At 40.3% G+C, this 18,502-nt stretch overlaps 1 protein-coding gene across 4 annotated transcripts in view; it reads right to left on the reverse strand.

The window, feature by feature from the left end:
* Positions 1 to 1,483: 1,483 nt before the first annotated feature.
* Positions 1,484 to 18,502, reverse strand: part of ist1 (IST1 factor associated with ESCRT-III) — a 29,042-nt gene continuing 12,023 nt past the window's right edge. For all 4 annotated transcript variants that reach the window (XM_073070259.1, XM_073070256.1, XM_073070258.1 and 1 more), the window contains exons 6-10: positions 15,646 to 15,756; positions 12,116 to 12,289; positions 8,334 to 8,447; positions 3,859 to 3,910; positions 1,484 to 3,748 (exon numbers count right to left, since the gene is read on the reverse strand). In XM_073070259.1, coding sequence (XP_072926360.1) covers positions 3,525 to 3,748; positions 3,859 to 3,910; positions 8,334 to 8,447; positions 12,116 to 12,289; positions 15,646 to 15,756 — 675 coding nt within the window. In that variant the 3' untranslated portion in view covers positions 1,484 to 3,524. The remainder of the gene's footprint in view (positions 3,749 to 3,858; positions 3,911 to 8,333; positions 8,448 to 12,115; positions 12,290 to 15,645; positions 15,757 to 18,502) is intronic.

An 18,502-nucleotide genomic window follows, 5' to 3' on the forward strand; every position in this document is an offset into this window, starting at 1 on the left:
TATTTTTACTAACCCTTCTGTCCACCTACCTATCCTTTTGAAAAGATGTGTTTTCTTGAATGCATTTAATATATTGTGTACATTCAAATACAACACCTTCAGTCCTGTATTCACCACCATTCTTCTTAATTTTGTCTCCCTGGTGCCTCAAGTTAAATTCTTCTCTCTCAACTTTTGTCATATTTCTTATTCTGAAGACTTCAGTAACCTCACCTGCCCTTTTACTTTATCCATACTTCTCCGAGCTGTTGAACCCACCCCATTTCCTCCTGCCTCAATATTTAAAGCCCTAGTTATGCAGTCCTCCAGGATCCTGGTCCCAGCATGGTTCAGCCAGACTGCTTCCCATTGAAACAGCTCCCTCCTTTCTCAATACTGGTGCCAATGTCCCACAAATTCAAACCCACCTCTCCCACACTGATCTTTTGAGCTAAACATTTCACCCTCTGATCTTATTAACCCTGTACCAATTTGTACACGGCTCAGGTAACAATCCAGCGATTATTACCTTTTTCTTTCTGTTTTTAAACTTAGTCCTTAGCTGCTCAAATTCCCTCGAGAACTTTTTTCCTTGTTCTTCCTGTATCATTGGTACCCACATGGTTGACAACTGGATCTTTTCAGTCCCATTCCAAATTCCTCAGCAGCTCAGATGAGATGTCCTGAACCTGGAGCATCAGGCAGGCAACACAGCCTTTGAGACGCTCAACTCTTGTGACAGAGAATTCCGTCTCATCCCCTGACAATGCTATTCCAAATTTCTCTTCTCTCTCTCTTTCTCCCCCTCTTGTATGGCTCTGAACCACAACGCAATTGGTCACCATTGGTACAACTCCCACTCTCATCCTCACAGGGAGCAAGAATCTCAGACCCGTTAGAAAAGCTCAAGGGCTGAGACTCCTCCAGCACCATCTCTTGGATACCCATACCTGCCTAACTCGTAGTCACACCCTAGTGTCCCTGATCACAGACTGAATCTGAAGTAGTTAATCTAACGAGTGTGACTGCCTCCTGAAAGAGTGTAGATAACTCTCCCCCCTCCCTGGTGCTCAGGTTCTAGGTCATCAGCTTTGAGCCCGGGTTCATCGAGTAACCAAAACATGCTGAAGGTGGGGTCACCAGGAACCACATATATAACAAATATATTATAATAAATATATTTATATATATATATATATTTATAAATATATTTAAAAATCTGACCTGTTCTTATCTGGTACTCACCTGTGCCTCCTCACCAGAGCCTCAGACTCCCACTCCTACAATGACCCACTCCCAGACTGGTCACTTCAAAAGTAATTTTAATACAGCCTTTCCTGAAATCTGAAACTAGAAGCCAGACGGTAGGTGTTGACCAAAGCACATGTAGGGTAATGCCACTGTCCAAACTGAATATAGTTCAAGTTGTAATTCTGCACAAGTGTTTAAATGGACTGGAAAATATGCACTCTTAAATACAACTAACTGAACAATTACAACCATCGGCAGCTTTTTAAACTTTTATTTAGTAATGTTTAAACATATAATCAACAGAATAATGTACACCATCTACACTTTCTTGTAAAGTTTGACACTAATAAGGCCTTCAAAACTTCATTTGTCAAGAATAATCAGAATATACTGTAGGAAATCAAATTAATCAATGGATTACAAGGAGAAATCACGAGTAGTCTTATTAAAAGAACTTTTATAATAATTCATTGTTTATTCTCTATTCAGCACTTCCACTCAACAGTAGATGTTAAACAAATGAACCTGCCACCTGACTGTTGGTTAGCTACTCAATGTTTGAAGGCTATTTTACAACCTTGTACACATCAATCATTGATGCATGCATGCACAAATTAACTCTGGAAAATCAGAGTTCATTAATATTTTTGCTTCATCCATTCTATTGGCAGTTATAAGAAACCATTCCAGTTGGAAAGAAAATATACAAGTTAAACAATCATCATTTCAAACTGGTATGAAGGATGAGTATGTTGCCTGAGAAGAATTTCAATGACTTGATGAACAAAATATGCATGACTGTGCAGGAAGTAGAAAACTCAGGACACAAATTGGCAGGTCAAACTTGGAACAATTATCAGTTTATACACAGAGGCCATCTCAGCCCACACCATTTATTGGATTTTGCTGTAGTGACCAATTCCAATCATCAATTAGTGGAATTACTGAGAAGTACAGGAGTAAGAAAAAGAGTCTGGGGGTCCAACAGCCACTCTTAAGTTTCTAGAAGGTAATGCATTTTCTTCACCTTATCTTCAGTAATCTTGCTGCATTGCATATTTCTCAATGAAAAAAACAGGCATAGGACAGTGAACTCCCAGTAAGAGTGTCACCGCTGCCATAGACAAGTTGCTAATAACGAGTTACTTCACCAAAGATTACCCCACTAAGATTGAGAAACTGATTGTAAAACTGAATGAACATTACATTCTTAGACAACCCTAGCTGGGGCAGAGGGATAAACCGCAGTAGTCTTTCCAGAGTTTTTAGCATTGGGTGGCCTCAACAGAAATGTAGTCCACCTTCAGAGCATTAAGTGATGAAGTAATATACATTTTAAGGAATTAACTGATAAGTAAAACAATGACTTGATGGTTTTGTACATTTATACTATATAGTAGCATAAAAAGAGAATGGCATTTGAATAACTTGATAGGTCAGTTATTAGACTTCAGTACTCCACTCAAAATTAGCACATACTACTGCAGTAAAAGTTTTCTCAGACCAAGGACGATTTAAAGTGACCAAAAAATATAATCTGTGCAATGTGAATCAGAAAATATGTTAGATTTTGTTGATTAAGGAAGCTTTATTATGTTCAAAATGCACTTATTGTTTGTTAAGAATTACTTCATGGACATAAAGTATGATTATTTCAAATGCTGAAAATCCCAAATTTAATTTTTAAAAGGCTGAGATAAAACAAGTGAAAGAATATTTATAATGGATTAAGTTCAAGATAGACTAAATTATACAAGGATTACCCACCCATAAATAGAAACCACATTGTTGGTTTTTTTGGAGTACACAAGATACTGCATAAATAACTACATGAAAAGTATTTACAATATTACCAAATGGTACTGACAACTCATTTTGTCAGGATAAGCATTTTGCTTTCTCCAACGCAATTTGACATGACAGGGTCAAATGTCAGCTGTCAATGCAATGTACGCTGTTTCCACATGCCCTCAACAGTCCTGCTCAAGTGTATGAGAGAGAGAGAAGCATTCAACCAAGTATAGAAGATGTGAAGCCACAGCCAAAACTGGATTTAAACCATTGCACTCCATTTAGTTTAATAACTCCCCCATAAATACAAACATCATCCGATAGAATAATATCTGAAAGCAGTATTGCATCAACTCAAAAAAAGCCAAAAATGTTTTCAAGGAGTGTTAATATTCCAGCATACACAGCATCTGGTTCCATTATAAAGCTTTCAGGTTCCAGCAGAGAAACATTGGTGAATTTAGAATTAATCTGAAAAGTAAATAATATAATCATCAATACAGTTAGGTTTTTTTCTTCAAATCCTCAAATCTACGAGAGAGATCATCAAAATCAATGTCTTCTGAAGCTGTAGAGGTGCCACCCACAGATGTTGCAGGTAAGGTGTCCGGCACAGAGGGCAACTCTGGTAGTGTTGAGTTATCAAAGATAAAGTCGCTTGGGCCAGGAGCAGCAGGAGGAGCAGGTCCTTGCATCTTCCGAGGTGCAGCAACTGGTGCTGAAGGACCTAAACAATGGTGACAAAAATATGTAGAATGTAACTTCACCTCTGCTGATGCTAATCACAGAAACATTTCTATTTCAAAAACTATTAAGACAAATATATCTATTGCTTACCAGGAAGCTTGGAAGAAGGCAAATGAGTGTCAGCACTGTTAGCATCACCAATCTATTAAACAAAATCAATTATCACTAATTTTGTCAAGTCAAATTTTAACAGCATTAAAATCACTGCCAATTGCATGCTGTGAGGTAGGCAACAGGGAAGCACATGCCTAGCTAGCAGCTGTGATCTGCATCAGTATGTCTGGAATGAGAAATTAATTTCAACATGGCATGCTTTGAGTCTTACTCGAGTGCTCATATTAAGTGGCTGGTGATATTTTAAGCCAAGTTACGTTTGATTTTGTTGACAGAAGCACAGATCCAAATCACCTGTTAAATATTTTCCAATCTACCATCCGAGGAAATTAGTCCATAATATTTCACCTTGAATTAACCAATCAGCCTGATTTATTAATGGTTCTACAGATGGTAAGGGTAATCTAGATAAAATGCAAGTTGCAAGCCTTGCACACTTCGTAGTTGCAGATGATTGAAGTTTCAACTTCAACGATCATCTTAAGTTTCATCTTCTATTTTAACCTTCAAACAGCATCCCAAAGCCTACATTCTTTAAGAACACATCTCCTGAGACTCTAGCTCACGCACACCTCAGCGTTTCTCATCTACCATCTCATCAGTGAAAGGCCAGAAAGGCCAAGACAGAAGCCAGTGTTCACTGACACAATCCTTCAACTTAAGAAATAGAAAAGGACAGAACCATATCTTTAAAAAAAATGAAGAAGCATCAACAAACTTGATTAGGCAGAGGGATTTGGGTCTATGAACAGATTGACTAATCATGGTTTGCAATGTTTTTGAATGTATCCAACTGCTAGAAAAAAAACATCTATTATTTTGGACAGCCTGTTAAACCAAAAGTCGGCATGCAAATACAATTCCATTATAATTAGAGGCAAATTTATCCAAGCAGTTCACATTGATAGATCTACACAATGAAAGCAAGGACCAAAGTCCTCGGATTGCTGCTGTAACTAAAATACAGACACCACGTTCTCTGTTCAAGCAACATCAATAACATTCAAAATTCTCCTCAAAGTTAACAAAACAAATGTATTTGCTCTTAATATAAATTGCTCTAGGCATGGTTCTTGTCCAATGAGTTCCAGTGCTGATTTTTCAATATTGTTGTACTCTCCACCCATCTACCAATTCCAACTTAAATAATTAACCTTTAACCAAATATCTTTTAATGGCAACAAAAGCCTTGTAAAACCCTCCTTCTGACCTAGCAAAGCCTCAAAACGATAGCTTTCAACCAAACTTTCACTTACTTCCCTAATACATTTTAACAGGTTTTCCCACATTACTGGCAAGATGTCAAAATCATTAACAAAATTAGCAAATTCCAGGCAACATATGGAATTACGAAGGGTCATTAAACATCCAGTCAACATTTTCCTTCTAACTTCATTTATAAATACAGTGGATTCCGGCTAACTGGGACACATTGGGATCAGTACAATTTTCCCAATTCGGTGGCTGCCTCAATTAGCTAATTTCATGGAAGTAGATAAAAAAGGTATAAAAGAGACAAAATGAGTAACAAATTATGTATTTAAATGAAACACTACCAATAGTTCTACAGTACTATAAAACTGCACATTAGTTTGATAGCTACTGACAGAGGAATTCACCCAATGTGCACAATGAACAATATCAGCACAGACACAATAGACATTAGATAATAGGTGCAGGGATAGGCCATTCGGCCCTTCGAGCCAGCACCACCATTTAATGTGATCATGGCTGATCATCCACAATCAGTACCCCATTCCTGCCTTCTCCCCATATCCCTTGACTCCATTATCTTTAAGAGCTCCATCTAACTCTTTCTTGAAAGCATCCAGAGAATTGGCCTCCACTGCCTTCTGAGGCAGAGCATTCCATAGATCCACAACTCCCTGGGTGAAAAAGTTTTTCCTGAACTCCGTTCTAAATGGCCTACCCCTTATTCTTAAACTGTGGCCTCTGGTTCTAGACTTTGCCAACATCGGGAATATGTTTCCTGCCTCTAGTGTGTCCAATCCCTTAATAATCTTATATGTTTCAATCGGATCCCCTCTCATCCTTCTAAATTCCAGTGTATACAAGCCCAGTCGCACCAATCTTTCAACATATGACAGTCCCGCCATTCTGGAAATTAACCTCGTGAACCTATGCTGCACTCTCTCAATAGCAAAAATGTCTTTCCTCAAATTTGGAGGCAAAAACTGAACACAATACTCCAGGTGTAGTCTCACCAGGGCCCTGTACAACTGCAGAAGGACCTCTTTGCTCCTATACTCAACTCCTCTTGTTATGAAGGCCAACATGCCATTAGCTTTCTTCACTGCCTGCTGTACCTGCATGCTTACTTTCAGTGACTGATGAACAAGGACACCTAGATCTCGTTGTACTTCCCCTTTTCCTAACTTAACACCATTCAGATAGTAATCTGGCCTCCTGTTCTTGCCACCAAAGTGGGTAACCTCACATTTATCCACATTAAACTACATCTGCCATGCATCTGCCCACTCACCCAACCTGTCCAAGTCACCCTGCTTTCTCCTAACATCCTCCTCACATTTCACACTGCCACCCAACTTTGTGTCATTTGCAAATTTGCTAATGTTACTTTTAATCCCTTCATCTAAATCATTAATGTATATTGTAAATAGCTGTGGTCCCAGCACTGAGCCTTGCGGCACCCCACTAGTCACTGCCTGCCATTCTGAAAAAGACCCGTTAATCCCTACTCTTTGTTTCCTGTCTGCCAACCAATTTTCTATCCATGTTAGTACCCTACCCCCAATACCATGTGCTCTAATTTTGCCCACTAATCTCCTATGTGGGACCTTATCAAAGGCTTTCTGAAAGTCCAGGTACACTACATCCACTGGCTCTCCCTTCTCCATTTTTATAGTTACATTCTCAAAAAATTCCAGAAGATTAGTCAAGCATGACTTCCCCTTCATAAATCCATGCTGACTCGGACCGATCCTGTTACTGCTATCCAAATGTGCCGCTATTTCATCTTTTATAATTGACTCCAGCATCTTCCCCACCACCTAGTGAAGATAATGGACTGCCTTCATACAATGCTATTGATGATTGTATCCCACAAATCTTCATTTCATTGTAACATTCAAGATGATTGTTACTGCCTTCAAATTCTTCATAGTTCTTAATTTGTTGAAGTAGTGAAATTGTTTCATTTTCAATCCTGGCCATTTCTGGCATCTCCAAGCCTGAATGCTTGAAACCAAAGTGAGCAAAATAGTTCCAAATTGCCTTATTGCTTATTTCTTGCCAACTAGTGACAAAAATCACTTTTAAAAAAAAACACAAGTGAGCGAGACCAATGCTAGTTAAAACCTGTTTGGCAAGACTCCTGCCCCAAATAAGTGGCATTGTGTCTAGAGTGCCCCAAATAAATGAAGGGAACCCATCAACTTTCTTGAATAGTTTGGCTCTTTAAAAGTTGTCCCAAATAAACGACTGCCTTGATTAACTAATGGCCCAGTTAACCAGAATCCACTGTATATGAAATTACTATGATTCAAAAGACAATTCACATGGCAGCAAATTTTAAAAAAACTGCCTCACTGAATTCTTCTGCAGTCTTTGCTGTCCCAGACTTCAGCACCTGCGGCATCTTAAGCTCTATGGTACACAACAGTGCCCGCACACCAAGCCTCCTCCAATCTCCTTCTAGACAGCTGTTTCACCTTCATATTCTATCCTCCTGACAAATTATTTGGTGGGAGGCCAGAACTGAGAGTATTCTACCAATCTCCAAAGCATCCTAATGCAGAAAGCTGACTCATGTCACCATTTTGCTAAGCAACTGTACTTTTTGAATGTTGATGTTAAGAACAGTAAAAATATGAATGTAGCCATATAGATTCCTAAGTTTCACTAGTAAAACAATTTACTTCTGTATAAACATAAGCTTACAGAAAACCTAGAAGTCAAATATTACCAAGAAAACAAAGCTCCAAGATTTTCTTAAATCATTCAAATCAGAAATTTCTATGAATAAAGTACCATTGTTTCTAAGCATTCTGAATGCACCGACATCTCCACGAAATAAATGTATAAATATTACTTTTGATTTATACATGAGGAAATCACCATTTTGAGGAGAGGTAAAATGATTCTCAATTTTCAGTTATGTGTATAGGTAAATATTCTAATTTGAAGTACTAGAGAGGCCACTTGCAAACAAATTGACAGAAATTGAGCGCGGACATGAAGTCATGCTGACAAGCATTTGAAGTTTCTCTTAAGCACAACAGAAAGGGTAATAACGCCGTAACATCATGCAAGGTTAATAGTTCAAACATCACGTATGACAGGCAATGGTTATTAAAAGGGTTAATGCACGACTGAAAGCACAGGTACAATTGAAACATCTTTCCTGAATATCCACTCTTCCTATTGTCCGCACTGGAGTCTATCCTTGCCAAAGAACCTCAGCAACTTACAGTTTCATATGTCGGTGGCTGTGTTGGAATTGGAGGTGGATTGCCTCCAAAGTTTGTTGGCTGGAAGTTGTTGAATGGCTGATAAGTGTCTACTGGAAGACCATTAAAATTATCCTAGGAGAAACAAAAAGAGAGGATTCACCCAAATGCTAAGCATTTACTGCTAACCCATTAGACCAACATTTAATGTCTCGATCAAGTCAAACAGGAATGCAAATGAAAAAAGCAGTAACCAGAACTAGGCGATCTCACAGCCAATGGAGTGCTCTAACATCCAGTCAGTAATAAGGTGCAAGCAACTAAACAAAGAAAAATCCTGGGAACTATATACCACCAAGTCCCACGTCAGTTGTAGCGAAATTGCTGGAGAAAATTCTTAAGGCTAGGCTATATGAGCATCTGGAAACCCATGGCCTAATTAGGGAGAGACAGCATGGTTTTGAGAGTGGCAGGTAATGCCATACCAGCTTATTTGAGTTTTTTTGACAGTGGATGCTGTCTACATGGATTTTAGTAAGTCATTTGACAAAGTCCCTCATGGGAGGCTAATCCACAGGGTTAAGATGCATGGGATCCGCAGCGAATTGACTAGTTGGATTCAGAAATTGCTTGTGCATGGAAGACAGAGGGTAGTGGTTGAAGGTCAAATTATTCAGATTGGAGGCCTGGAATTAGCGGAGTTCCGTAGGGATCTGTGCTGGGACCCCTGCTGTTTGATGTATATAAATGACCTGGATGAAAATGTAGACGGGTGGGTTAGTAAATTTGCAGATGATACCAAGATTGGTGGAGATGATACTAAGATTCGTGGAGTTGTGGATAGCGTAGAAGACTGGCAAAAATTACAGGACAATACAGATTAGTTGCAGGTATGGGCTGAGAAGTGGCAGGTGGAGCTTAACCCAGATAAATGTGGCAGGGTAAATGCAAGGAGACAGTACACTGCTAGGGGCAAAGTCCTGAACAATGTTGCTGAGCAGGCATCAATTGGTAAGCTGCAAGTACCACTGACCCAACAGAAGTGCCAGGCAGTGAACTACTTCAACAAGAGCAAGTCTTAAAACATATCCTTGACATTCAATGGTATTATCATCTCCAAGACTCTTTTAATTAATATAGGGGATTCACTACTGATCAGGATCTTAACTGGACTAATCACAATAACATGGTCACTAGAGCAGATCACAGGCTCAGTACCCCAAGAAAAATTCAGTTCCTCACATTCTAACGCTTCCGACCATCAATATGACACATCCGGGGTGCCTGGATAAGTGGGCACAGCACAAACTCTTGGGAACCCTAGCACAATCAGAGTAAAGCAGTCTACTTGAAAGGCACCGCATCAGTCACACTGAACATCTGTTCCCTCTATCACCAGCGTGCAGTGGCTGTGGTTATTGTGAGTAAGTAATGATAGTGCAAAGAGAATACAGCAGAAGGTGCATAGGAAACATGTCAGACACCAATATCACTGGTCCTTTATTTTCACTGGATCCAGATCCTGGAACCAGCTCTGTAATAGCACATCTTCACTGGAATAACTGCAGAAGTTCCAGGAGGCAGCTCACCACCACACCAAAAAGGAATAGGCGATAACTATTATTGGCCTGGCCTCACCTCAAACCCAGAAATCAATGAAATAACAAGACTTTAGTAATTCAACACTAACTATACTTCAAAACTAGCTTGGTAAGGGAATTACTTTTCCAGAAAAATGTGCCTCTTCAATTTTCATCAATCCTGTGCCAAAACTGTAGCTCAGAATTTTAAAAAGGCATGAAAATTGCAAGATATGCTTGATAAATATTTTTGATACGCATTTCGGATACTTTCAGCAAATTTAAATTGGATTAAGCTCATTTAAAATTATTACTCTACATGCCTGATTACCTTGCAGTTTTTTTTTGCAAGAACTGTGGCATCCAATTTAATTAGAAATTAGACCCAATTTAATTAATTTCTTGGCAACATACACAAAATGCTGAAGGAACTCAAAATGCAGGCCAGACAACATCTATGGAAAAAGAGTAAAATGTTAACGTTTCGGGCAGAGACCTTTCATCGGGACTGGGGAAAAAAAAGATAAGAAGTCAGAGTAAGAAGGTGGGGGAGGGGAGGAAGAAGTACAAGGTGGCAGATGATAGGTGAAACCGGGAGAGGGGAAGGGGTGAAGTAAAGAGCTGGGAAGTTGATTGGTGAAAGAGATAAATGCTAGAAAAGGGGGAATCTGATAGGAGAGGGTAGAAAACCATGGAAGAAAGGGATGGGGGGGAGCACTGGAGGGAGGTGATGGGCAAGAGTTATAGAGGAAAACTGGAATGGGGAATGGTGAAGGAGAGCGGGGGGTGGGGGGCAAATACCGGAAGTTTGAGAAATCAATATTCATGCCATCTCATTGGAGGCTACCCAGGCGGAATACAAGAAATCTTTACAAGTAATTAGATAGTTACTGTTAATATTCAGCTAACATTTGGGGTCCTTATAGTTCATTCTAAACATGCATTGACTCTATCATGAGAACACAACTTGAATCACAAAGAGACAATAGGATGCAATGTTCTGGATTTGTGTGTGTTGCTTGGATTTCCAGCACCTACAGCTTTTCTTGTGTTTGTCAATAATTTCTTGTTCATCTAATTCATTCTCATTGTCAAGACAGTGGGAGTTAATGGTATACAATGTCCAGGATAGAAGACAAACAGGTTGGAGATTCAGGAGTTTGAAGCTAATCGCATTTATCAAGTTGTCAGTTTGAGTAACAGAAGCATTAATTCAAGGGAAATTAAAGCCCTAACATGTCAAATGATTAACCTTCATTACCTAGATTTACAACTACAAAACCTAGCTCAGACAAAGTGAAAGAACAAATAGTTCACAACTGTGGAAGCAGTATCATTTATGAAGCAGTGATGTTTCATTAATTAACAAGAATTCAGAAGCTTACACTTCATCAAAACAAAAGCTCCACAGTGTTCACACCTCCACATGCATCTGAAGAAAATCTTTACAAGCTGTAATTAGATATCCTCCAAGAGGACAACCTTGCCGTAGGGTTTGGAGTTTTGAGTAACTTAATGGCCTTGAGAGCTAAGTTGGCTGGGCCTTGTGCTTTGGCTCGTGGTAAGGTCACCCGTACAAACAGGTCAAAGGGTAGAGATCAGACTATGAGTGGTCCACTGGTCCTCCAGGTTCGGAGTTCAGCTCAGGGCTAACAACCCTGACTGGTCAATAAACAGTTGTTACAAGAACATTAATGAAGAATCCTTCTACACAGACTGAGATGGAAGACCTACATTGCTGCCCTAAATGCCAGCTGTATAACAAGCAGTAAGTAATTAGATACAGTTATTGTTAATATTCATCTAAACTCTGGGGTCTTTATAATTCATTCCAAACATGTATCAACCCTATCATTAGAACACAACTTGAATTGGTTTAGAACCACAGAGATAATAGGAGGTAATGTTCTAGATTTGAATGATCAAAATCACAACTGATACTTTGTTGGTTAGTTTTCTACTCTATCTCATGCAAAATTCTGCTGCTGAATATCTTCAATCACAATACGATTTGCTTTTCTAGCCCACGTTGTTAATAAACATAATTCATTTTTCGTAAGTTCTTCATTGTCTTATTTTTTTAGCATCTCTGCCTCTTTTTTAACAATGTATGGTCATGTTATCTGTCCAGGTGCTATTTTAATGCACTGCATGCAGTATTGCAGAAATTTAAATGAGGAATTAAAATCTGATATATTCACTGTTTAAAAATAAAATACTTACTGGTCCCTTTCTTGGAGGGTATGAAAATGGTACGGATGGTGTAGGCATTGCCATTGGCAAAAAGCCTGGATTGGGCGCTGTAAATCCTCCACCACCACCTTCACCAGGTCCACCCTTCTTGTCTCCATTATCAACATCAATCAAATCTGCTTCAACCCCTACTGGAGCTTCACCCTTGAAATAAAAAAGCACCTTTAATTGGTGATTCAGTATACAATTTCATTCAAAAAAGGCTTTCTGAAACATCACCAATTTAAAGGTATTGTACCCCAGCAGAAAAAAAAATAATACTATATTTGTTAGACTGGTGCAATTTGGTACCCATACATCTTGGAAAGCATTCAGAATGCTATCAGAGATAACTGAACAATATCAGACAACCGCTAAGACTTCAGAAGTACTTTGAAAATGAAAAAATACTGGAAACTCAACATCTACTGAAAGCGAAATAAGAGTTACACTTTACATCAAAGACTCTTAATCAGAAGTGGAGAACAGAAAGAGACAGTATAGGGGAGTGACAGCCAATGTGAAAGGGAATATCTCTGATGAGATGAGGCCAGGATTGCCATGGTGATAATTTGTTGGTTAAGACACTGTGCCACACAGAATGCTAAGGTTAATACGAAGTAAACAATTAAAGGGTTAAACTTGATTCAAAAATAAACTACATCACATTGATGACTATTTACTTTTCCAATCATTAATCAACTGGATACATCTAAGCTGAAGCTTCATTTTTGATTACAGTTTAAGAATACCTGACTTATGGACACCCCAACATATGAATGTGCTCCTGTAACATTACTCAACTTAGAAGTCTGTTAAAAAAAAATCTGTAAAGTGAAGATGCTTTCAAAAATAAAGAAATGAGAAGCATCTAAATATTAAAATAATTACTATAAAGAGCAGTAAACAGTAAAAACCTAGATCAAATCAATATTTGGTGTGACCGCCCTTAGCCTTTAAAACTGCCTCAATTCTCTTAGGTACACTGCTGTTTAATTCTTCGGCAGACTTTTCTGTGGAGGCCATACAATCTGTTGCAGAACTCCTTGTTCTTCTTTTTGCTGAAGAAAGTTCTTTATGACCTTGACTGTGTGTTGGGGATCACTGAAGATGGGACCCTCCCTGATGGTATTGCCTAATGGATATAATCTATTTATACCTTGTGTTGAGGATTCCATTAATTCCGACCAGGTCACTAATTCCAATTGCAGAAATGCAGCCCCAAACCTGCAGGGAACCTCCACCATGTTTCACTGTTGGCTGCAGACACTCATCCTATGACACTCATTCCAGCTCTTCTACAGACAAACTAACTCCTGTTTGAGGCAAAAATTTAAAACTTTTGACTCGTCAGTCAGAGCACTTGCTGCCATTGTTCAGCAAGTCCTTGTGTTTTGTGCATGGGTGAATCTCCTGGCTTTGTTTTCACTTCGGGGGACCTGCTTATTGGCAGCAGCTCTTCCACAAAGGCCATTTCTGACAAGACATCTCCAGACTGTAAAGAGGTGTACTTGGATCCAGTGACTTCTGAGAGTTCAGAGCTGTTAGCTGTGCTGGACTTCTTCTGATTTAGAAGGGATGTCAGCTTGACGTCTCTCTCATCTGTTGCACTCAGTTTCTGTGGCTGACTACTGTGTTTTTAGTCCTCAGCCTTGCCTGTTTCTTTGTGCTTCTTCAGAAGAGTTTGAAAACTCCTGCCTGCTCTGAAATTTCCACTTGGGAAGAGACCGTGCTGATGCAGAATGACCACCTTGTGTCTTGTTGCTGTGCTCATTCTTTCCATGGTGTTAAAACTGATGATTTGAAGGTTATACTGTCACATCTGCCATACCCTCACCTTTTAGTTTGGGTTGTCCTTCACCCAGTTTGATTTCTTCTACACCAGTTTCTGTTTCAGTTAATCAGTTTAGTTCATTCAACTATTATCACTGATCATTAGCACCTGTTTGTTGGCTTTTTACAAAGTTATCAAGTTTTATATGAAAAATGGTCTGTAACTTAATAAGTTACTTTCTTTAACGAAATGCAAAAAATTCTCTAACATTTCATATTTTGGAAAATAACTGTTTGATTTGCTCTCTTCTACTGACACACTAATGCATAAGACAAAAAATATCTAACAAAATTTATTTAAAAATCTAGGATGCTTGTATATGTATGCATAGTACTGTACACACTGCACGCATACTGTGCACTTTCTCTGTGCACTGGGTGTTGGTTGCTTGTATATGTATGCATAGTACTGTACACACTGCACGTGTACTGTGCACTTTCTCTGTGCACTGGGTGTTGGTTGCTTGTATATGTATGCATAGTACTGTACACACTGCACGTGTACTGTGCACTTTCTCTGTGCACTGGGTGTTGGTTGCTTGTATATGTATGCATAGTACTGTACACACTGCACGCGTACTGTGCACTTTCTCTGTGCACTGGGTGTTGGTTGCTTGTATATGTATGCATAGTACTGTACACACTGCACGCGTACTGTGCACTTTCTCTGTGCACTGGGTGTTGGTTGCTTGTATATGTATGCATAGTACTGTACACACTGCACGTGTACTGTGCACTTTCTCTGTGCACTGGGTGTTGGTTGCTTGTATATGTATGCATAGTACTGTACACACTGCACGTGTACTGTGCACTTTCTCTGTGCACTGGGTGTTGGTTGCTTGTATATGTATGCATAGTACTGTACACACTGCACGCGTACTGTGCACTTTCTCTGTGCACTGGGTGTTGGTTGCTTGTATATGTATGCATAGTACTGTACACACTGCACGCGTACTGTGCACTTTCTCTGTGCACTGGGTGTTGGTTGCTTGTATATGTATGCATAGTACTGTACACACTGCACGCGTACTGTGCACTTTCTCTGTGCACTGGGTGTTGGTTGCTTGTATATGTATGCATAGTACTGTACACACTGCACGTGTACTGTGCACTTTCTCTGTGCACTGGGTGTTGGTTGCTTGTATATGTATGCATAGTACTGTACACACTGCACGTGTACTGTGCACTTTCTCTGTGCACTGGGTGTTGGTTGCTTGTATATGTATGCATAGTACTGTACACACTGCACGTGTACTGTGCACTTTCTCTGTGCACTGGGTGTTGGTTGCTTGTATATGTATGCATAGTACTGTACACACTGCACGTGTACTGTGCACTTTCTCTGTGCACTGGGTGTTGGTCTTTTTTAAAAAATTGGGTTATTCTGGGTTTCTTGCTTTTGTGGCTGCCTGTAAGCAAACAAATCTCAAGGCTGGATAATTTAGGCATACTTTGATAATAAATGTACTTTGAACATATACTCATTCCTATGAACTGCAGAATTACCTTACCCTCTATTATTGTTGATTGTTCTCGTCAGTCATTTGATACTAATCAGTGGAATAACTGAGGTGATATGGTTTCCAACTTACAGATAAAAGAATGTCTGTAAAACTGAACCCACAGGGACATCCCAAATGCTTTACAAGAGACAGCATTTGCAGCAGATAAACTTTATATATACATACCATGACAACTGCATCAGGCTCGTAGGGAACATTGTAGTTCTTTGCTATCTCAATTAAATATCTCTCCACTAGGATTTTGGGTGGTGCTTCAACACTTAGTTTGAGCATAAGCTGAAAGGGAATGCAGCTAGTATTAGAAAACCATGCAACGAGAATGAAAGCATAGAAATTACAAATAACTATAACAACACATTAGAAACTACTAACTCAGGACAGAAATTAGTTACTATCCATCATGTAATTCAACTATACACAAACTGGTTGAGTTATTAAGTACTAGAGGGTACAGGTTTGAGATGAAGGGGGAGAGATTTGATAGGAACCTGAGGGACAACTTTTCCAGCCAGAGAACAGTCAGTGTATGGAATGAACTGCCAGAGGCAATGGTTGAGACAAGTACATGAACATTTAAAAAGTATTTGGATAAGTAATGGATAGGAAAGATTTCGAGGGTTATCAGCCAAACACGAACAAGTGCGACTAGCTTAATGGGAATGATGGTCTGCACAGACCAGAGTGCCTGGCTTCCGTGCTGTATGACTTTATTTAGGGGCAGCACATTAGTGTAACACTATTACAGCACTAGCAACCCAGGTTCAATTCTGCTGCCATCTGTAAGGAGCTTGTACGTTCTACCGGTGACAGCATGAGTTTCTTCCAGGTGTTCCAGTCCCTTCACATACAGGCTAGAACTTTAATTGGTCACAGGTGTGCAACTGGGCAGTGTGGGCTCGCTGGGCCAGAAGGGCCTGCTATTGTGCTTTATCTCTAAATAAAATAAATCTGTGGTGTCTTAATTTTAACTGCTTCTTATTTGTCAGGTTGTAAACAAAGAGAGGACTAAGCATTCTGGTATAATGCTATTTTGGAGTTCCATTCTGTTACACAGATGTATGTTCAGATGCTCCTTCAAGTGGACTCTAAAGATCTCAGGGATCAATATTGAACAATGGTGCGCCGAACTGCAGCTCCTGAGGGACCGAATTGGGGAACTGGAGCTGCAGCTCGATGACCTTCGCCTGGTCAGGGAGAGTGAGGAGGTGATAGAGAGGAGTTACAGGCAGGTGGTCACTCCGGGGCCACGGGAGGCAGATAGGTGGGTCACGATCAGGAAGGGGAAGGGGCAGGTACTAGAGAGTACCCCAGTGGCTGTACCCCTTGACAATAAGTACTCATGTTTGAGTACTGTTGGGGGGGACAGCCTACCTGGAGGAAGTGACAGTGGCCGGGCCTCCGGCACAGAGGACGGCCCTGTAGCTCAGAAGGGTAGGGATAGAAGAAAGAGGACCATAGTAATAGGGGACTCGATAGTCAGGGGTTCAGACAGGCGGTTCTGTGGAGGTGATCGGGAGTCCCGGATGGTAGTTTGCCTCCCTGGTGCCAGGGTCCGGGACGTTTCTGATCGCGTCCAAGATATCCTGAAGTGGGAGGGTGAGGAGCCAGAGGTCGTGGTACATGTAGGTACCAATGACATAGGTAGGAAAGGGGAAGAGGTCCTGAAACGAGAGTATAGGGAGTTAGGAAGGCAGTTAAGAAGAAGGACCGCAAAGGTAGTAATCTCGGGATTACTGCCTGTACCACGCGACAGTGAGAGTAGGAATGGAATTAGGTGGAGGATGAATGCGTGGTTGAGGGATTGGAGCAGGGGGCAGGGATTCAAGTTTCTGGATCATTGGGACCTCTTCTGGGGCAGGCGTGACCTGTTCAAGAAGGACGGGTTACACTTGAATCCTGGGGGGACCAATATCCTAGCGGGGAGGTTTGCTAGGGCTACGGGGCAGACTTTAAACTAGTAAGATGGGGGGGCGGAAATCAATTTGAGGAAACTATGGGAGAGGAGGTTAGTTCACCAGTAGAGCAAGTAAGTAGACCGTGTGTGAGGGAGGACAGGCAGGTGATGGAGGAGGGATGCGCTCAGCCCGAAGTTGTAGGGGAGAAGAAAGAAAAGGATAATAAATTTGAATGCATTGCTAGGGATGAAAAGAGAGGAGGAGGTGGAGAGTATCTTAAATGTATCTATTTTAATGCTAGGAGCATTGTAAGAAAGGTGGATGAGCTTAAAGTGTGGATTGATACATGGAATTATGATGTTGTAGCTATTAGTGAAACATGGTTGCAGGAAGGGTGTGATTGGCAACTAAATATTCCTGGATTTAGTTGCTTCAGGTGTGATAGAGTAGGAGGGGCCAGAGGAGGAGGTGTTGCATTGCTTGTCCGAGAAAATCTTATGGCGGTGCTTTGGAAGGATAGATTACAGAGCTCCTCTAGGGAGGCTATTTGGGTGGAATTGAGGAATGGGAAAGGTGTAGTAACACTGATAGGAGTGTATTATAGGCCACCTAATGGGGAGCGTGAGTTGGAAGAGCAAATGTGTAAGGAGATAGCAGATATTTGTAGTAAACACAAGGTGGTGATTGTGGGAGATTTTAATTTTCCACACATAGATTGGGAAGCTCATTCTGTAAAAGGGCTGGATGGTTTAGAGTTTGTGAAATGTGTGCAGGATAGCTTTTTGCAACAATACATAGAAGTACCGACTAGAGATGGGGCAGTGTTGGATCTCCTGTTAGGGAATGCGATAGGTCAGCTGACAGATGTATGTGTTGGGGAGCACTTCGGGTCCAGTGATCACAATAGCATTAGCTTCAATATAATTATGGAGAAGGACAGGACTGGACCTAGAGTTGAGATTTTTGATTGGAGAAAGGCTAACTTTGAGGAGATGCGCAGGGATTTAGAGAGAGTGGAATGGGTCAAGTTGTTTTATGGGAAGGATGTAATAGAGAAATGGAGGTCATTTAAGGGTGAAATTATGAGGGTACAGAATCTTTATGTTCCTGTTCGGTTGAAAGGAAAG

Source organism: Hemitrygon akajei, chromosome 17 (assembly GCF_048418815.1).
Source record: "Hemitrygon akajei chromosome 17, sHemAka1.3, whole genome shotgun sequence".
Lineage (NCBI taxonomy): Eukaryota > Metazoa > Chordata > Chondrichthyes > Myliobatiformes > Dasyatidae > Hemitrygon > Hemitrygon akajei.